Below are 22,079 nucleotides of genomic sequence, written 5' to 3'. Positions count from 1 at the left end.
TTTGACTTACTCTGCATTTGCTGCTTCCAGGTGACACTGGATGCAGGAAGCTCTGGAAAACATGTGATCAACATTGTTCTTGTGAGATCTCCAGTCCAGTTTTGCTGCCCCCAGGAGGTTTGTGTAGTTCAGACAAGCATATCCAGATTTTTTGGGTGCTTAAGTGACCTGTCCCTCTGTCTCTTTTGAGGCTCATCCATCATTTCATAAGGATGTAAGGACGTTCTCTGGCACTGTAAGCATCCAGGGAGTGATTCATCTGCTAGGTTGTGTGGCTTCCTCTGGATACCTGGGGCTATAGCAGCTATATTCAGCAATCTTAGCTAAGAAATACACAGGCCAAGCTGCAGGGTAGCAAATTCTCTCCAGTTCCACTCAATTTAACATTAGAAACATGGGGATTTTGCAGGTTGCTTTTTTGCAAACTGATATAGAACAACAACAAACCTGTACTGCATTTTAAGAGGAAAATTAACGGCACACATTCTAGGTAATGGGCTAAGGTTAATACCGTAACGGGCAAAGGTTAATAATTCAGTGCTGTCCAGCATTCTCCCTTTGCCCTCCCTACAACCTCCTCTGCAAAGTGCTCCCATGGGGCTGATGCCCTGTAAAGTAGCTTCACTTAAAAGGTGAAATATTTTCAGCTTGACATCATCTAGAAATACCATAATATGCTTTGGCTTTATAATCTAATATTTTCCTGGTTGTGAGCCAGGAGCTGGGAATCATGGAATTTTTTTCCCCTTGACTATTTATTAGTGGAATGATAAGAAATCAAAACTGGGCTTAATGCATAATTGTCTTCCCTTCTTGCTCCCCCTGAGAAAACTTTTCAAAAGAGGCAGCGTCTCTAAGACTGACCTAGATGCATCAAGGCTTCCTTGTCCCAAGGCCAGGTTGCCACTCCAGCCAGCTCTTCCTCAGAGGAATTAGCGAAGAAGATGTTGAGGTGAGTGGATCCGTCGAGTTTGAGTATATTCTTCAGTTCGTTGACATCCAAGTATGCTCTGAAATAGATAAATGAACTATTACAAACAGCATTGCCAGCACTGGCAGAGTACTAGGACGCTGAAAGCCAGGTAAAGATCCTCATGAACCCATGAGCAGCAAGCAGTTGAGAACATTTTAACATCCTAATCCTCAAATCCTAAATATGGCATAATAATTTGCATTTATATAGTGCCTTTGATCTGGGGAGCTCAACTCACTGAAGTATTGATCAATGAAGGCTCACAACATTCAAGGTAAATACCCAGAATTGTCTACCTTCCTGACACAGCCGCAGAATCTTTATTATCATCATCATCATCATCATTATGGCTGGTAAATCCAGTTATGTAAATAGTTGCCTTTTATACGTGCTCTAAATTTGTTATTGCTACCTATATTCCTGCTTCCATAACACAACAGCAAGGAGTCTCATATCCTCACTCCAGCAACAGATGGTAACAGATTATTACTGCTACCAGCTTCTGGTGTTATTCCTTTAGCCCAAGTGGTAGAGGTTCATGCTGAGGTGCAGAAAGTCTAAGCCTGACTGAGGGCCCTGGTTATGGTACGTTGTTACATCCAGATGGAAACTAGTACCACAGAGAAGGAAGTAAATACAACAAGGTTAGATTTTGTTTATTAAAACACTGCAAAGAAGCAAAGCAAAGCAATGTTTGACAAATGGAGAATGATAAGATCGGCAGGGAAACAATTCAGCGGCAAGCTCCTGAGAGGTTATTATAGACAGAATTTAGAAAATAGGACAACTGGGAAGAAAAATTGACCTAGTTTATGGTGTTGTCAGAGGAGGCAGCTATGTGATACCCGCTTCTTGCCTGTCTATATTACATGGCAGAATGGAAAATCCACACTTAGCCTGAATGTGGGGGTTCTAAAGCTGAATTAGTATTCATATGTGTTTGGGTGAAGAGGGGAGCTAAGCCGTTACAAGTGCATTCTCCTCTCCCTCTGTCCCCACATAAGCCCTGGGTGGTCAGGTCTATGTGGGTTTAGCAGATAGCAGGGTGAGAACTGTTCTACATGGCATCATCCCCACTGAACCAGCATCTACTCCCACAGGTTGTTGGTCCCTTCTATCTACCTTCTTGGAGAAGGAATAGGCCTAGTAACCACTGACAATGGGGCTTCTGAGGGAGATGTGCTCCATGAGAGAATTAGGACGAGCTCATTGAGTAAATTCCCCAGGCCTGTTTCCCCAAGAACTGTGGGATTTCCTCGTGAATCCTGGGATATCTGCAGGGTTGTAGGAGCACACGACTTTGAGGAGGCAAATCCAGCCCCCTGAACTCAATGCCTTTTCTGAGTATCTTTAGCTCTCCCTTGGGGTATTCCAGGAAAGGTGTGATATGGCCTTGTCTGGGCACAGGCACAGATATGTTGCCAAAGAATATGCCATGCTACCCATTAAGTTCCCGTCATACCATAACGCTCTAACCCAATGGAGTGCAGCTGTAAGGAGGTGAAGGGAGGGTGAGGAAATCAGGCAGTGTTCTAACAGAACAGAAACAAACAAAAAATCAAGGGAAAAGTTGATGTAGAAAGTGGTGTTGTTGGCACAAAGACACAAACTTGCTTTCCTCTCTTGATGCCTCATTAGCAAAGCAGCCAGTACCTCATGGGAAAATACTGAGGGTATCAGATACTGTACATTCAGACTCAATGAATGCACTGCACCAAAATAAATCTATAAGAAATGAACTAGTTTCACTGCACTCAAAGGATGCAGGGAGTCAAAAATACAAGCGATAATCAGGATATAAAGCTTCCAGGTTTACTTGTACTACTTCCAATTCGACTTCTTAATGCACCCTCACCTATCCCCTTCCCAGCTCTCCTGAGAAACAAGCCGACATGTGGGAGTTTAGCCATTCAGCCCTGCTGACAACTCAATAGAAAGAGTTATCATTTTTTCTTGTTCTTCTCTTCCCCCATTTCCCAGTGTACAGAGGAAGGTGAATTAGATTATCAGCTTTGTTATTGGCTCATTGTGTGAACATGGTGATACTATTTTTGTGCCTCGGTTTCTCCATTGGTAACAATGGAAGCTGGGATTTTCAAAGGACCATAAGGGAATTAAGTGCCCAAATCCCACTGAGAGTCAAATGAAGTTAGGTACCTAACTTTCTTAGGCTCCTTTGATAATCCCAACCAGAGATGATACTTCTTACCCAGCTTTGTAGAGTGCTTTGAAATTCTCAGATGACAGCAGCGGTGTACATGCAAAGTAGCATTATGACTAGAACACACTGACGCCTGGATTTTGTTCCCTGAGAGTTCCCCCCAACTCAATCCCTATAGGCACCATTAAGGATACCATCATCGTTTTCACACCAACCACGTTGTTTGTGACAGAGGAAATGAGGCTGTAAGAAGTGAGAGAAAATGAGCTCATAACAACACAAGTTTTCTTTGTAAGCATCCCTAGAAATGTAAAATAGATCAGATTAGAAATACAGAAAATGTGTTTCTGAGACGGTCAAGTCCTCAAGGTGCTTAGCACCCACAACTATTCTTATCTCACTTATACCAGTGCAAATCATGAGTAGCTATCTGCAACCAAGTCAGTGGGGTCACATTGGTGTAAAACTCACCTGAGATCAGAATCAGCCCATTAATGGGGGGCTGCAAGAATACAGCCATGGCACAACTCTTTCCATGCAGAAAGTTTTACAAAGTTTAAAAGTTTTTAGAAGGTTTGGCTCAGTTTGGAGAAGCAATTCAAATTTGCAGATTCATAGATAAGGCCAAAAGGGAACCCTGTGATCATCTAGTCTGACATGTTGAATAACACAGGCCATAGGACTTCCCTGAATCAATTTCCTCTTTGAACAAGAGCATATCTTTTAGAAAAACATCCAATTGATTTAAAAAATTCCAATGATGGAGAATCCACCGGAAAAGAAAAAAACTTGGTAAGTTGTTCCAATGGTTAATTACCCTCGCTGTTAAAAATGTGCCCCATATTTCGAATCTGAATTTGTCTAGCTTCAACTTTCAATCATTGGATCTTTTTATACCTTTGACTGCTAGACTGAAGAGCCCATTATCAAATTGTTTTCATCTCCATGAAGGTACTTATAAAATGTGACCCCTTAACCTTCTCTTTGATAAACTAAATAGATTGAGCTCCTTGAGTCTGTCACTAGAAGGTAGGTTTTCCAATCCTTTAATCATTCAGCATGCTTCTTGAATTATGAATACCTGACTTGAACACAGTTTTCCAGCAGTGGTCGCATCAATGCCAAATACAAAGGTAATATAACCTCTCTACTCTTACTTGATATTACCCTGTTTATATAGCCAAGGACTGTATTAGCCCTTTTGGCCACAGCGTCACACCGGGAGTGCATGTTCAGCTGATTATCCATCATAGCAAATGATATGATTTCCTTAAAGACCTGCCAAGAGTAATATTACTCCCTTTCCCTTGTTTTTGGTTCTCTAGCCCCACTCCACATGACCTCCTGTTATTAACCGCTGTGCCAGGAAATATGAAATGTGAATGAGCATCATTGCTCCCATTTGTCAGATGGGATAAATGAGGCACAGAGATTCCTAAGGTTGTCACCAAGTTAGAGTTTAGAACTCAAGTGGATAACTCCTTGTTCCATGCTCAATCTACTACACCACAATCATCCTTGGTTTTAAGACCAACATGGACAGGGAACACTCTGAGAATAAAGCATAATTTATTAGGGAGTAGGGCTGGCCAGAAAACAAGACTTCCATTTCATGAATAATTTTTAGGTTTTCACATTTGGTTTTATTCTCATGCAGAACAAAACTGAGGCCTTTCAAAAAAATTGTGAAAAATTGTTCAAAGACAAGTGTCACTTTGCAGCAGGAAAACAAGGAGGCTGAAATAATGAAATATCCTCAGGACACCACACAAAACAGAGAGGAGGGCCTTTGTACTCCTCTGTCTTGCAAGTCCAGTCTCCAATTGCCTGCTCTCATTGCTAGGTTTAAAAGGAATGCTGCTCATCTCCAGAAGGAGGCATTCGTTAGTCTATCTTTCCATGTAGGGGGAAGGGGAGTCAGTTCAGTGGGTAGGACATTTATCTGGGCTGTGGGTTCAAGTCCTTGCTCCATATCAGGGAGAGAACCCTTCTCTCTAGTTCAGCTAAAGTTTTGTAGGGAAGGTTTCTCAGGTCCAAGATGGAATAACTGGTCAAAACCAGACAGCCACTAAACCTAGAACAGACAATAGTGTGGTGGTTAAGCCTGGGATGTGAGAGACCCAGGGATGTGAGAGACCCAGGTTAACTTCCCTGATTTTTCTCTCACACCAGAAATTTCATACTGAACCTGAGAAACCTTCCCAAGCAAAGTTTTGTCAAAAACGATATATTTCTGCAAAAACGTTTTTGACAAATTGGCATTTTCTTGTGAAAAAAATGTTTTGTTGAAAAGTTCCTGACCCATTCTAATAGGGAGTTGAATACTTCTGCAAGATGACTGCTCCCTGTCGTCCCTCTTTCCTTATGAGTGTGCGTGTGTGTATGCAGCTCTCACGAACTCAATGCACTCACATTCAGTAAGCAGGGTTCCTTGCATACTTGACAAGGCTTCCATTCCCAGAAGGGCAAAAAAACCCCAAAAAAACCTAGGGGAGCTGGCTCAACACCAAGATCTTTCTGTCCTTCCCTGGAGGACACCCCAATGGAAAACAGACTCACATTTCCGCAATAGTTTCCTTGCCACTCACTGAAGTCACCATCTCCAAAATAGCTCGAGGCCGGGTGTCCCCAAGCCCCCGCTGACTCACCGAGGAAGACATGCTCTTTGGGGACATCAGTAAGAGGGGCTTTGTTTCCATTCCATGTAGCGTTTATCTTCAAATCAATGGTTTGTGATGTGGCTGAAGTTCTGAAGGACAGGCCAACACTGTGACCCTTTGCACATTTCTCATCTCTCCACTGTTCTCAGTTCATCTCTCATAAACACACAGCCCTCTCCCTCCCCCCCCCCCGCCCGTTCTGCAAATATTTGCACAATGGTTTGATTCTATATGTTAATCTAGTGCCAGAGGGTTCTTCATTTCTTTGAAACGTCTTTGCTGTGCACTGTTCATCCTGGTATGACCCATGTGTGAGAGTGTGCAATTGTGCAGGTGCACACACGCAGGTCTAAGTATGAGAGTGGGTCACATCGTGTGAGGGAAAGCGTATGTACAAGAGCACGTGTGAGATGGTATGTCAGTGAATGAGAGATAGCAGGAGAGCAGCATTATTGGAGTATGAGAAAGTGTAAACAGGCGAGTGTGTGTATTACTGTGTGAGACCCTGGAGAGAGAAAGTTTTTGGGTTTAAGGGAGAGGGGGGCTACTGCTGCTCATGCTAGAAGCAGACAGAGTGTAGGGCCTACGTGAAGCCCTCACAACTGTACATTAGAGCAGCAGTTCTCAAACATCATTGCATTGTGACCCCCTTCTAACAACAAAAATTACTACACAACCCCGGGGGGGGGGGGGAGACCAAAGACCTGAGTGGGTGGCATGTAACCTTAGCCCTGGGTGGTGGGGCTTGGGCTTCAGACTTGCTGGGGCCCAGGGCCAACACCATCCTTGGTCACCCTATTAAAATGGGGTCGTGACCCACTTTGGGGTCCTGACCCACAGTTTGAGAACCCTTGCATTAGAGCATTCCAGCAGTTGTATCCTCATTCTCCTGTAGTTCCAAAGAAGCTAAGCTGTCACCTCCTTATTCTTAGCTACCTTTTTGCCTAATATGTTCACAAGCCATTCACCAGCTACATCCCATTCCCATACCCCCAGCACAATCTTCCTCTGTCTTGCATTCACAATATACTCTTTCAGCTTCTGGGATGGTTTGTAAATGGAATATTACCATAGCTAACCCATCTCCCCAAGGCTGAGTGCATCAGCCTCTGACTAGCCAGGGCTGTTTGTACCTCACTGTAGGCCCTGTTCACATCTGGTGTAACTCCACTGAAGTCAGTTGAGTTGCACTGGCTTACCTTTGCTTGGAATTTGACCCATAATGTGGTACAGACTCACCCAGGGGTTTGCAGAGCATCTGCTGTTTTATATAGGGAGCTGGTCAAAGTCAGCCAATAAGGAGATTAGGATATGTAGGTGTGAGGACAGGATGCGAAAAGTGTTTTTGCAAGGGGGCTGAAAGTAGCCAACCGGGACAAGGGCTGTCTAGCCTGGTGGTCGGAGCGGGTGTTAGGCCTAGTGGTCAGAGGGGGTGCCAGGAATCAAGAAGTAGGGTCAGAGCTGGAGTCAGTAGTCAGAAGACAGAGCCAAGGGTCAAACCAGAGGACAGGCACTTGAGCAAGCAGAGTATCAGGCAAGGAGGGGTGCAAGGCAGGGGCAGGACAGAGGAAAGGCTGGGTGCAAGGCAGGGGCAGAAGGAACAAGGAGCAGGTATAGCGGTGGGCATGAGCACTGAGTAGGCATTGAGTAGGCCCTGATTCCTGACCCTGGACAGGACTGGACATAATAGGTGGGTGTAACTGGGGTGTGTTTGGACAGTGTGTGTGTGACTCCCCTGGCACGTATATACTGTGACCTTTTGCATATATTCATGAACACACTCAAGATCATGTTCAGGCCAGTCCCTTGGGTATATGTATGTCTACACACACACACACACACACACGTAAGTTTGGGAGTGTGTATATATGCAAGATGATCAGAGCATATTTGTGGGGCTCCATGCAAAGCTTTAGAGTGTGGGGGACAGAACAAGAGAAAATATGGTTTAGAAATCTATTCCTTCCTTCCTCCCCATGTTTCTAATAATCTCCCGTCTATATCCCTCATCACCACATTAGTACACACATACACAGACACAGATTAACTACCTTTGCAGTTCTTATCCAGGCACTGGACCCTACCATTACGAGGTCAGAACAGTTTTCGGTTATTGTGTTGGACTGATTTGACTCTCCTCTGGCTGCTGCTGCTTCTTTGCTATCAGTCCAGAATATCTGATTCAGTGCAATCTATGAGCCTCACTTACTCTTCTCAAGGTTATGTGGGTCCCACTATAGAGGACGTAATGCCTGTCACGTGGGCCCATGCCAAAGAGAATCAAGGAACCCAGCCTCTGCACCGGTGCCAAGCTCGCATTTCAAAGACATGAGTGCAGTTTTGGAAAGGGATCAAAGCCCTTCCAACTGTCATTAGAAATACTCCTTTATGCATCTCTCTGCGAGTGCCAGCAACGTATTTCATAAATCCATTGGCTCGAGATGGTACCTCCAATATAAACCTGAATGGGGGAACTGTCAGGGCAAGTCTGTGTGGAAAACAAAACACAACGCAACACAAGGCATATGTAACCCCTGTAATGGAAAAAAACCCTGTGACGCCTTGAGTGTGCTAGCTCAAAAACACACGATGAGATCATTAGTACATTACTAAAAGGTCTCCCCTGCTAGAATCTGTTTTAGACATAGAGCTGCTGCAGGCTGCTTTTGACCACTGGGGACACTGAATCGTATTGGATTGCGGGCACATTCCCACCCAAATGTTCGCACAGGCATATTTGTCTAATGCACAGTTTTAGCCCATAGAGTGGAGAGCACTCCAGAGCTGCATTGTACACCAGCTTCATCTGTTTCCAACAGACTCCATAGCCCAACCAACAGTACATTTCCTATACAACAGCTCCATCCCCCATCCAGCATGCACATCATCTCCCATATACGGAGATCGATCCATTTCCCTCTCCTGTCTGTCAGGCCCATCTCCTATCTATCTGGGTCCTGGGTCCTAGAGAGCAGGCCCATTTCCTGTCAGTGAGGCCAGTCTTCTGGACAACTGATCCATCACCTACCGATTGATCCCTATCCCTGATACGGTGGACCCTGTCTCCTGTACGGTGGGTACCACTCTGCTGAACTCCGCTTTGCTGGATATCAGTGCCAAATCATATTAGCAAAATGTGTTGTATTTAGATACAGTCAAGTTGACCGATAGCTTTTACACTTGATTGTGGCTCAGTCATCGGGGCTAGACCCAGACAGAGCTAACCTGCATAGAGGGCCTAAAACAACATGTCTTCACCAGGCAGAGATCTGAAATAGAGCAGTGTTTTAACCTGACGATTCCATGGCTTGATCCTTTTCACATGAGCTGGGTTGCAGTCCAGTCCAGCCTAATAACGGTTGTTAAATGTGGTTGTTTCTGTGACGTGAGAGGAGCCTTCTAGCTCTCACTGTCAGGAAATGTTTCCCGACATTCGTCCTTAGGTTTTTCTTCACTTGACTTTGTTTTGCTTTTAAAGTTCAAAGACAAGTGTCACTTTGCAGCAGGAAAACAAAGAGGCTGAATAACGAAATATCCACGGGACACCACACAAAACAGAGAGGAGGGCCTTTGTACTCCTCTGTCTTCCAAGTCCAATCTCCAATTGCCTGCTCTCATTGCTAGGTTTAAAAGGCATGCTGCTCATCTCCAGAAGGAGGCATTCATTAGTCTATCTTTCCATGCAATGGGGAGGGGAGTCAATTCCTAACCACCAAAAGCGCAGCTCTTCTCTCCTTGTATGTAAGTTCGGCCTTTCACAGAGGGGAGGACATTTGCAAGGGATAAAGATATCCCATCGCTGAATCAGTTGCATAAGCTGGCTTTGATTGGTCATTGGTCCACTCTGTTTTAAATTTTGTGTGAATTTGATGCTCCTCAAAGGAATTGGTAGGTGCTGATTTGAACCAGCTATAGACTCAGGCAGGCTCAGAGCACCCTTCCCCCAATACTGTTGCCAGTGCAACTCAGTTCTGACCTGAGCCTGTTCCAAGCCAGGTACCCAGTGAGGCGATGCTGATGCACCTCATTCATGACCTATACATTATAGACTATAACACACTCTGGTGTTCTAGTCTTGGGGCCTATCTTGGACAGTGACCGCCAGTAATGTCAAAGCATGCTGTAGTCTGGTATGTGAACGAGTGTCTGCTACGTATTAAAGAACAGCCACCAAAGTGGTTTTCACATATTACCCAAATCATAATTTGAATACCCATCTTCTGGGGTAAACAACCATTGGGATAACCACCTACAGACATTACAATGCCAGACATCATCAGCAATGATCACTCCAGGCCAAATCTTGGTCCCATTGCATGGCAAAATTCCCTGATGTCAATTAAACTAGCATCTGGCCTTTATATAGGGCCATTTGGCAGACAGATATACAGCATGGGGACCTGGAATTATTATATTTTAACTTTTCATTCCATGGGGTTTCTCAATCCTAAGTGGCCAGGAATGGAGCTCTCTTTCTCATAGTACCTACATACCCAACTGTTGCAGAGAGACACTTTTCACTTGACTACATTGCACATGTGCGTGTAAGCAAGTGTGACAGTTTGGTTTTATTTTTGTCCTCACCTCTGTTCCCAAGCGCTTTCATTCCTCCTCCACTATCATGCTTTAAACCTAAATGACAGAGACCCTAAGTCTCTGACATACTGATGGCTCTCTTCACTATTCCTGTTTGGCAAGGAGCATTTTCATTTATTAGGATCCTTATTGGGTGTACTGAAATTTCCTAGCTTTTATCTTTAGAACGTATTGCATTTGGAGATGCAGTGGAAAGATGCTATAGTAAAACAAGGCCTTTCTGATCTTCTGTCACAACTAACAGTTACACTATCTAATCTATTCCATTTATCACATCACCTGATACACCCTTCCAAAATACAGGCATTTTCTGGGCTTTTACTTTCTTCTATTTGAAAGGGTGATAGTATGTGCATATTAAAAACCTGCACAAAATGATTACATCCTATGAAGAGGTATAGTCTCACAGGGTTTCCAGTGCAATTTTGTCTGACCTTACAATAAAGACTCACTTCTGGTAGTAAACTCAGTATTCCTAGTCATTTAAGACAGAATCAATAAATCCTCTGAAGCAGGAAACATGTCTCATCTATGTTTAGAGCAGCATAAATCTGTGACACTGGTCATGTGTTTAATAATAAATCATGAGGATGATGATAATTAATAGAGACTAAGGCTTTCAGAGCTACTTTGGATGGTTTGGAAGAGGCAGATGTTTGAGGTATGGTGTAACCAAAATGTTGCAAGAACAGCAAAGTATTTGATTCCAATTTGAATCCAGCCCACTGCCTATACGCAAGTAGAAATCCAAACCTGAAATTGTAGTTCTGGCAGCAACCAAAAGAGGAGACAACTGGCTTCAATCTACAAACATACGTTCCAAGTATTGTCCCACTTACAACTTTGAAGCTGTTTAGGAATTTTGGTTTGTTTACTGCAGCAAAATGTCCTCAAGACTTCCTAGATCTGCTCTTCTGTCTGAAGAACAGAGAGAAACGTTTGGAGAGGATAAAATAAATTAAAGGACTCCAAGGAGATGATGTAAAGTGATGTAAACAACTGGATAAAAACCTGAATGTTTATGAGAGGTGTCTGTGTTTTGTTTCTGCTGATACAAGGGTGTTCTACATAATAAACTTTCCACAAACTGAGTTTATCCTAAGGTCGTATTGGCTTTTCTTATGGTTCTGGTGATTCAAGCTTGTCATGTTTTAGACCATCATCAAAAGTCTCAATAGTAATTGCAGCAGTGTTGTAAAAATTGGGTCGAGATACAAATTACTTATTATTTGGCCCCAATGGAGAGTGTACAGTATATAACACAATGGGTTGCCAAACACATGGTAAAAGACAGTCCCTGGCCCAAGGAGCTTACAATCTAAACAAATATGCAGCTGAACTAGCTAACATTTTGAATACATTTGGATTCTGGATTTTGTTTTGGTTTACTATAGGGACCAGAGCCAGAGTCAGACTGGGGAATTTCTGCAAACTTTGGGCGGATTTAGTGTAAACTCATCCTTACAGAAAAATACTAGAGCATTTGATAGAAAATTATAGCTTTTCTACAGGACTTTTGGACCATTCTACAGAACTGAATAAACTAAGAACTGAATAAACATATTCCTGCTATAAGAAGTTATTCTTTATTAAATTACAATAGTCTGGAGTAATTTCTATAGAATCCTACTGGTTTCATCCCTACACTACTCTACTGGACTTTCCCCTAAGGAATCCCTAATACAAAATACAGCTGTATTTTACACAAATGCCCATAAGCAACTTCTGAATGTTCCAAATGGCTAATATCTCTTTAATGGTCTGAAAAAACAACCATTAATCTGAATAATCCTGGATTCTGGTTTGTTCAAAATCTAGAATTGGATCCAAGTTTTGAGGACTACACTCACTTTTCTTTGTCTTCTGGCTAGTATTGGTTTGTACTCTGGGCTGATTTCTGTTCTCATTTACATTGGTGTAAATCCAGAGTAACCCCACTGGCTGTAATGTAGTTATGCCAGTGTAAATCTAGCATAAGTGGGAATAGAATCAAATTTTACTTTTGAATTCAAGTTCAAAGACTCAAAGCAAACGTCCCCCCAAATTACCAGTTTTTGCCTAATTTCTGGCCAACTAAACCCACTTTTGTAAAGAGGGAGGAGGGCTTGCTCAAATCTCAGCATAGGTTCTCTTGAAAGTTTCATAAATCCTCACCAAATCCTTTCAAAAATTTGGGCTGAGATTCAGAAATACAGTGAGAACAGATATTTTTTACACTTCTGCTGCTGGTCCTGGCTGGGATGGGGAACAGTAGAGGCTCAGGAAGAAATTATACAAAAGGTTACCCAATATATTTCAAATGTCAAAGTTTCAGTCTGAGCTGTAGGCAAAGATTCACAGTGACTTTTAATACATCCAAAATAATTCACCCACCCTAACAGCTACACTGTCCAGTCTCACAGGGAACTACACCTATGGGTTTACATAGTATTGTGCTGCTGAGTAACACAAATGTGTTATCTCGGTAGCTTCCTCCTCTGTATGGTTTACTATTAGCAGTGGTACAAAGCTTTGAGCTCATTATTGCAGTGAGAGTGGTGGCTGCTCAGCAGCTTGAAAAACTGGAGCCATAGTCAACCTGTGGAACTCTTTGCCAGAGGATGTTGTGAAGGCCAAGACTATAACAGGGTCAAAAAAGAACTAGATAAATTCATGGAGGATAGGTTCACCAGTGACTATTAGCCAGGATGGGCAGGGATGGTGTCCCTAACCTCTGTTTGCCAGAAGCTGGGAATGGATCACTTGATGACTACCTGTTCTCTTCATTCCCTCTGAAGCACCTGGAATTGGCCACCGTCGGAAGGCAGGATACTGGGCTAGATGTACCTTTGGTCAGACCCAATATGGCTGCTCTTATCTTCATAATCAATAATTAAGCTGACCGACTGCGAATTAAGCCAACTAACTATAAAGAACTGTGAGAATTTATCCTGGATGGCCAGCTTTTGGGAGGAAAAAGGAGGATGTGGGGTGAAGGCACGATGGTGAAGTTCTGGCAAATTGAATTGTGCTCTTTCTACACAACAACCTTTTTAGACTGGAAGTAGGACTTATTTACAGTGAATTGCAAGGAGGACACATTTTCAAAGAGCAAGTACGTTCTGGGGAATAAATTGCACCATACTCTATCATCAGCAACACTGTCTGGTTTATCTGTTTCAGTTGTTTCTTTTCTTTTCTTTTATTCCTATTTTTTTTCTTTTCAAGACTGAGGCTAAGTGACCCATGAGAAATATACAGTAATTTGCCTGTTATCCATCCGTCATCTCCATCTGATATTCACTCTGCCCTCGTTACCCTGATGTTTTTCCAGACTCTACATGCTGAACCATTGTAACACAGAGATAAATCAAATAATAAAGAAAGAAGTGGTATAAGGATATTTTCCACAAACCAGTTCTGTTAAAATTGACGTCCCTTGCTGCTCCTTCAAAGCCCTTTTGGCTGTAATGAGTCTCGTTCTTATATCCAAGAATTTAAAACAATATATTAATGTATGTATGTTTTAAGCAACTTAGCTAAAGATCCAGTTATACTATTTAGCACTTCTGTAGCACCTTGCATCTGAGTCTCAAAACGCTTCACAAACATTGAGTGAAATTCACTTGGCACAAGGCCTCTGCATTCGATTTAAGTTCTATTTGGAGGGCTTAAGTGGGACTGGAGTGTTGCAGAGGCCTTGAGCTGGATGTCCTCTGCAATAGAGTGAATTTCACCATAATTGCTTAAGCCTCAAGTCCCCCTCCACCCTCTCTGAAGAAGGGAAATAGAATCATTATTCCCATTACACATCTGGGGAAACTGAGGTGCAGAGATAAAATGACTTGGTCAAAGTCACTCAGTAAGTTAGTGTGAGAGCTAAGATTAGAAACTAAATCCCTTGAGTCTAAGAACTGTGAGCTAACTACAAACCCATACTACATCCTTTCTCCAATTAGATACCTTTCGTTAGTCATGCTCACATGTTCTTATGCATGCAGTATTTGAGGAGCAGGTGCCAGCATTCTTATCTCAGTGTCAGAGTACCTGGGAGACCCACCGAAGCTCTCCTACGCTACAGAGAGAAAGTGAGTGGTCACTTGAAGAAGGCAGCCTTCCTTTGAATCCAGCAGCTTAACCATTTCAGAAGGAGCTGCAGGTAAACTTCTGCCATGAACAGACTCTCTTATGGAATCAGAACTCTGCTTCTAATGAATGAGTGGCTCCGATTCTAATAATATTTGACAGTTATATATCACCTTTTAGTCCAAAGAGCGTCCAGGAACAGCCAGGCTGACAGAAACTGTACAGCGCATTACACAACAGTTAGGTGTGAGAGAAGCTTTTATGGCCTAGGATACCAGAACAGACTCTTGATCTTAAGGGAAGCACTGATGAATGTCTAGTGTCCCGACAGTCCTTCCCATGATCCAGGCCAGGACATAGGTAGATCCCCTGTGGTGACAGTAGACAGCAAAGGTGGTGTTAATCAGACTCAGAGCCAGAGAGCAAGAAAGAACCACAGGTTCTGTTTGTTTCCAGAAGTCTCCACAGAATCCACTATTATAGAGAGAGCTGGTAGTGATCCCTATATTTAAGTTGCCTAGTACTTTCCGTTATAAATATTAATTACAGCCAAGTCCTATCTCTGGTTCTTAGTTGAAACTACAAGCCGTATCATACATTTGACATCCTTCAGGTGCACTGGGGTGTGTGAAACACACTGGGGTGTGTGAAACCACTGGGCTGACACCGAACACCCTAAAAGGAACTGTGATCAAAAGACTCAGATTTCCTCTCCTTCTGGTGGTCCTGAGCAACATGCACTGACAAAAAAGCTATCACATCGGCTCCCTCTTTCCATGCCCAAACAGCTCTGTGAACCCAGGAAGCGGGAGGCAGAGACTCTGGCGTGCCCCGTTGCTATTCTTCAACACCCGGTCAGGCAGATAGCAGGGCAGGGTCTGGGCCTCCAAGCTACACTGTGGCTGGTCCCTGCATAATAGTGTTGGGTGTATGTTGATTCAGTCTGTAGTCACCAGCCTCCCCGCTCAGGTTGACAGACTCGGGCTAGAGGGGCTCCTGCTAGTGGTCTAAAAATAGCTGCGTAGACAGTGCTCTGAAGTTGAGGCTTGGACTGGAGCTCAGGCTCCAAAGCCCACCCCATCTCCAGATGTCCAGGCCTGAGCTCCAAGCCCAACTCTGTCGATCCAGGCTGGGAAGCTCACTGCCACGCATTTTGTAGACGTACCCAGAGAGGGAGTAAGAGGCTTCTTGCACCTTGCCATCCATCCCTTGTGGCCTCTCACCCACCCTCTGTGCATCTGGCCATCTCTGCCTAGCAGACAGGACCTAATGTTTTAAGATCTTCCATGACAGACCCACCCAATCAATGGCCTGATACTCTATTTGTCTTTCTCAGTTGAGTTGACCCCACTGGGGTTTGCAGCTGGGGGGTCCAGGGAGCCTGGGTGTTCCCTACCTGATGCAAGACCTTTTAAACCCTCTCTCTGGTCTCTATCCTAATTAGCATTCAGTAGTAAAAACTGAAAAGAAAAGAGAACAAGCTCAAGGTCTCTGCTCCTCTCATCTCATTTTTTGACATTAATCCCTGCTGAATATTTACAGAGACCTCCTGCACATAAACTCCATGCAACAAAATGAAATACACATTTGCTGTTGGAAAAAGAAAGGCTTGGAACCAGGCCCACAACATCAATAAAACCCCACATATATATTCACAAAGGAGCTAGGTTTGTTACAGATACTTCTATACTTGATGGGCCAAAATAACCAGCTCAGCTCGGTCTCTGGCAAAATAACACCTTTGCTTTGCGGATCCTGTTTCTCTTCTGCTTTTGTTGTAACACCACAATGAACTCTGAAATCTTGTCTCTTAACTTTCTAGAAGAATTCTACATTACGTTGATACCTTGTTATCAGGCAGATCATCAGTGGTTTATGTTTAGGATAATCTCACCTTTCCTCAGTTCTGAGGAAGAGCTGAAAACCTGATTCCACTGATATTAAGGCTGAATTCTCCTCTCAGTCCATATTTGGAACCAACTGGTAGAAGAGGGTGGAAGGAGATCAAGATGATAATATGAACATAATTTAAAGAATAAGGCCTCAATTCAAGAGCACCAAGAAGGGTTGCCAACCCTAAATGTTCAACTATCACAAGATTTAAAAAAAATTGGGTATTTTTATTTGCCTTCTGGTTTTTGAGCCTTTAAGAAGTCACATTATTAATCTTTTCTCCTCAACCATGCGGTCTAGGAATTTACTTTAAAAAAAGTAATGCTGAGGTTCTCAGATAATCACAGGACTCCAGGAGCTGGGGTTTTAAGAAAACATTAAAAGATCCTTAAAGAGACTCAGAGTTGTCAACACTGAAAGAGTGTTGGCTGGAAATGTTTCAACAGAATGACTTTCCACCAGCAAAACTGACTTGGGAACATTTCAGTTCCCAGGCTCCCAGGCAGCTTGCCAGGTGAGCTACCATGGATCTGGAGCTCCTCAAGCTCCCAGGGCTTCCATGCGTCTCAGTACCCTGCCAGAAGGGCTGCCACAGAACCAAAGGCCCCAGTGCTTCTGCAGCACATTCCTAAAATAGAGGGGGATGGCAGAGTGGCACACAGGATCTTGAGGGGCAGAATGAAGGGATGCAAAAAGCCTAGGATTGCCAAATTCCTGAAAACTGGACCCCCCTGCTCTGCCTCTTCCCCAAGGCCCCACTTCCTACTCCATCTCTTCCCTTGAGACCCCACCCCCACTTGCTCCTCTCCCTCCTCCTCCCATTGCTCACTCCTCTCACCCTCCTTTTTCCTCGCTGGATCCTCTCCACCTCCCTCTCCCCCCTATATGGGCTCCCTCTGTTCCAGAGCTGGGATGGGAGGTGCAGCCTGACTCAGAGCCTGCTGCCTGCCTACAAGCAGGAGATGTCCCCGGCTGAGCAGGAGCTAGTGTGGGTTAATGACCCAGTGACTCCCCCCACCCGAGTAACCGGACTTCTGGTGTCCAGTCAGTACAGCTGACTGAACAATGCCAGGTCCCCTTTTTGACTGGAATTTCTGGTCAAAACCCAGACACCTGGTAACCCTAAAGGAGCCCCTGGTGTGTGCAATGAGCTTGGCCAAGAGAAGCAATGAAATGTGCAACCTCCTAAAAGTGCAAAACGTATTTCTAAACACAGGTACAAATAACGCCAAACAATGCAGCAAATGGCATGAATTCACTTCAGCAGGTATTCCTGGACCCTTTCCTTCACCTCCTTCAACCATTGGCACAAATCCAATTCACATTTGCTTGTCTATTTGCATTCTTAATTGTATTGTAAGCAGTCACTTGGACAGCCCTGGATGGAAACAGAAATAACAAGAGCATTTAACCAAACAAGCAGCATCAACAGGGAATTAAGAACAAGGCTTAAATGAAGAGTTTGCAAGCACAATCTATAGGCTGGAATAGGTTCATATAAAGAACCAGTTGGACAATTTCACATAATGAACTTGTTTTTGGATAATTCATGAACAGACAAAGGTCTAAAATTGTCAAATAAGCCAGCAAATAAAGAGCCCTGGCCCACTATGAGTTCCTAGGCACTACCAGAATACACATAATAAATAATAATAAATAAATTCACCCAGTTCTAGTCTTCACCTTAAGTAACCCTAAATGCCACTGACAGAAAGAATGTTTTTACCATGGTTGGGAGGGGGAGCATATGGCAGGAAAGGTGTTGGTGGAGGTAATCTTTGTACGATTGGGAAACATTGCTAAAATAATTAATTCCCTAAAGTCAAAATCCTCCCTCCAGATCCGCAAGTCAAGCCTGCGATATGCAGCAGAACGAAAGACTTTTCTGCATTACTGGGTGGAAGTGTGTCGTCTTAGACACTGCCAGTTTTTACACCTGACACGTGCATGAGACCTAATGGATCTTCCAAAAAGATGTATGGCAAGGCAAAAAATAGTTTGCACATGTGTTTGCAGATTAGTTGAACTGAAGGATATGTCATATGGAAAAGATATTCTACTCCTTAAGTAAATGACGGACAGCAGCCACATCAGATGCTGAGGCATTAGACAGATGGAAGGACATATGTGTACCCTGTCATATGGATCTGCTAATGTAAAGATCAGAAAGCAAGCATTAGCAGTCCAGATCAAGCTGATTGTGGATATTCCCTGGGGGATGCATTTCCTGAAACCCCACAAAATGGGACTGGCAGTTTATGAAAGATGGAATAATGCGCCTACATGTCATGGAAAACTATAGAAACTACGCACATCCTCTCTGTCAGCCCTCAGACATGACAGTTGAAAATTGCCCCTTTCAGCACCAAGGAACTTATATGCAAATGACCTGCCTTAATCTACTACAAATGCAGACTTCTAGTAAAGAGTAAGTACAACAATCAAATAATTTTTCCATTGGTGAATAGCACTATGAGAGAGGAGAACCACATCACTCTAATTTTCATCTACAGGATAACAGACCCATGCCACACTTTTGGCAAAAATGGGAATGTGTATGAATGGAAAGGCATATGGTAGACTGGCTCATAGCTATCCCCTGCAGTCTAGGTGTTATCCTTGTCATGGCATGAGCCGATTGTATCATAGTACGACTTGGTTGCCGTATACCAACCACGTATCAAGTGTGTCACGGTGATTCCCTTTGCAGGTCAAGCTGTAAAATGCCACTAAATGACAACCCCCTGTCTTCTACAGAACCTAAGCTTTTGGTGACTGTGAATCTGACTTTTGATGGTCCAAGCAAAAAGTTTTATAAAGTCGTTCTTTGGCCTATCATAGAAGATTAGGGTTGGAAGAGACCTCAGGAGGTCATCTAGTCCAATCCCCTGCTCAAAGCAGGACCAATACCAACTAAATCATCCCAGCCAGGGCTTTGTCAAGCTGGGCCTCAACAATCTCTCAGGATGGAGATTCCACCACCTCCCTAGATAACCCATTCCAGTGCTTCACCACCCTCCTAGTGAAATAGTGAAATATACTACATTAGACCTCCAATTTTATAAAACCGGAACTTACAACACTTATTTTAATCTGAAATGACTTCATATCCCCCTCAGAGACAGAATGGATTCTCTCAATTTCACAGTCCCAGTGTAATAAAATCTTGAGAACTTTGTAAAAATGGGATCCCACTGTATAACTTTTTGGGGGAGAAAATTATCTGAGACATTCCATTTGGAGATTTTTTTTTATCAACTGCTGCAATGGGGTATACTAGCTTAACTATAACATGCTTCAGATAATATGAATCTCAGGCAGGTAGGCTGATACTCTGTGAACATTCAAGTCAAAGAGATCTAAATGATTACGTCTAGGTTTGCTAGAGAAAACATGGGACTTAGAAGCAAAAATCCAGATGGAAATCTAGCCACAGCAACAGCTCTATCAGATGAATGCTGAACATATGAAAGGGGTACTGGAAACCTGGAACTCTCAGCCTCTAGACAGATCCAACTGGCCTACAGGGAAAGATTCAAAATGTCCAGAGAGCCTCAGGCAAAATGGGAGAAATATCAACTGCATCTGCCTGACAGAAGCATTTTGTGTTATGTTTGGTGCAGTGTGTTGCTTTGCACTGGCTGCCCTCTTGGCTACTGTCTTCCCCACCCCAGAAGTGACTTCTATATTAGTGCTACTATATGAATCTAGGGCCTGATCCAAAGCCTGCTGAAGTCAATGGGAGTCTTTTTATTGATGTCAGTGGGCTTTGGATCAGGACCTTGGTGAAAGCCCATGCTTTGGAATCCCCGTCTGGATGGAAAGTAAAACATACATGCACAATGTATGTTTTCAATGAAAACAGTGAAATGAATGTTTAGGAATGTGAAGTAAAGGGGAAGTCTGCTCTAGACAAAGGGGCTAATCCTGCAAGGTGTTGAGTGCCTACTAACAGCTGATGAGCATCTTCAACTCTCACCGAAGTCAATGGGAGTTGAAAGTGCCCTGCACCTCACAGAATGAGGCCCTAACAGTAAGCAAGTCCTACATGCAGATGAAATAAAAACCCTTCACCCAAAATATTGAGCCAAAACCTAACCTGAGCTTCCTTGACATTACAAAAAGGCCATGTAACTTTCTCCTTTACTTTTTCTCAGGTTTTCCTACACCTCTCCACTGCAGGTTCCTGGTGGGATTGAAAGCAGAAACATGGCATATTGCAAGGAAAGATGTTACTGCAATATTCCAAGCCTCAAGGGAAACAGGAAGCCCTGGAGTTTTCAGGAGTTTTCCTGTAAGACCTGTTTGCAGACCGAGACAATTCGGATAAGTTTCCCAACTTTGTGGTGCTTTGTTGAACCAAACTAAACTCTGGCTCTGTTGAGGGTCGCCCTCATGTATTATACAATGTATTTTATTTATTTATTTATTTAATTGTTGATAAATCAATCTGTCTCTGTCTCATTTCCATTTTACACAAAAAATCCAATATAAGGGCAGCTTTTCAAAGGGACAATGGAGAGTTAGACACTCATTTCCCTTTGAAAGTCAGTGGGAGTTGGGCACATTTCTTTTGTGTCTTTGGGAAGCAAAATGTATAAGGAGTTGGAATAATAAGTCTATTTCCTGATGGACTTTGCATCTTTATCAGTAGCCTACCACTGTCTAAAATAGGTATTAAATTGGCACCTTTGTCCCCTTCTGCTCCTTGCTTACTAATCAATCCTTCTTGGTACACCTGTAAACGTGACTGCGTGGCCAAAAAGCTCACACAATCTTATGAGGAAAATCATAGATGGAAAAAAATTTCTAGTCCTCTAGTTCATACCATATTAATGCACAATTCTCCACATATGTCTTCCAGTCTAAATTTAAATGTCTCAAGGGGTGGAGATTCCAATGCTTCCCTTGGGCAATTATTCCACAGTCTAAGTTGTCTCCAAAAAGTAGACATTTTCTACCCATGTTTTTGTTAACTTTTTTCTCACTACAATTTTGTTCAAAAGGAGACAGTTCAGAAATAAATCCGTAAGGTCAGGGCAGGTCATTAACAAAGGAGAAGAAATGCTATCACAGTGCAAGGAACAGATTCAACCCTTTTCTCAGCGCTATTCATTTGACTTTATCTTTTGGTATAATTTCAACACTGAATTTTCCTGGCATGAATCCCATAGCTTCCCTGCTTCACCCTCGCCCCCCCCCCCCACAACATACACACCTCCCCAAGCTTTTCAGTGCTGGGTAGTTCTATGTTTTGGTAAACTTATTCTATTAATAGTCGCCCTCTGTGGCTATAAAAAATCCCTCAGTAGTCAAAAGCCAACCCTTGCTCACTAACAGCTGTGGATGTCTGAATACACACAAGACCCGACATCACCCAGCAGAGCCCCTTCTTGGCTCCACGTCAGAGCAAACTGATTAAATAAGGCCGTTGCCAACTTGAGAAAACGGAAAAGGAGGCCCCCCATAACAGAGGAGGGAGGGAGAGAGACTGACTCCTGCACTAGACTGAGGAAATAGGAGGGTATTTCCATTTGCTCACTGGCTTTTTCACTTAGCAACCCCTTTCTCCCCCCCCCCCAACTCCAATAAACTCTTGAGTCTCAGAAATAGAGACAGAACAAAGAGCTGTTCAGAGATAGAGTCGAAGGTGGTAGGTAGAGTTGCAGTTGCAGGTTTTAAAGTCTAATCTGAGTTTTCATTTGGTTGGTTTAACTGAATTAAACATTTC

General features: G+C 43.3%; 1 protein-coding gene across 5 annotated transcripts in view; it reads right to left on the bottom strand.

Moving 5' to 3' along the window:
• The window catches only part of PAPPA (pappalysin 1), a 228,109-nt gene that overhangs the window by 153,278 nt on the left and 52,752 nt on the right, over nt 1-22,079 (bottom strand). For all 5 annotated transcript variants that reach the window (XM_073313934.1, XM_073313936.1, XM_073313935.1 and 2 more), the window contains one exon: nt 865-1,010. In XM_073313934.1, coding sequence (XP_073170035.1) covers nt 865-1,010 — 146 coding nt within the window. The remainder of the gene's footprint in view (nt 1-864; nt 1,011-22,079) is intronic.

The sequence above is a fragment of the Lepidochelys kempii genome, chromosome 16, assembly GCF_965140265.1.
Source record: "Lepidochelys kempii isolate rLepKem1 chromosome 16, rLepKem1.hap2, whole genome shotgun sequence".
Taxonomy (NCBI): domain Eukaryota; kingdom Metazoa; phylum Chordata; order Testudines; family Cheloniidae; genus Lepidochelys; species Lepidochelys kempii.
Note: the sequence above shows the minus strand (reverse complement) of the source record. Positions and strands in the feature narration are given on the sequence as shown.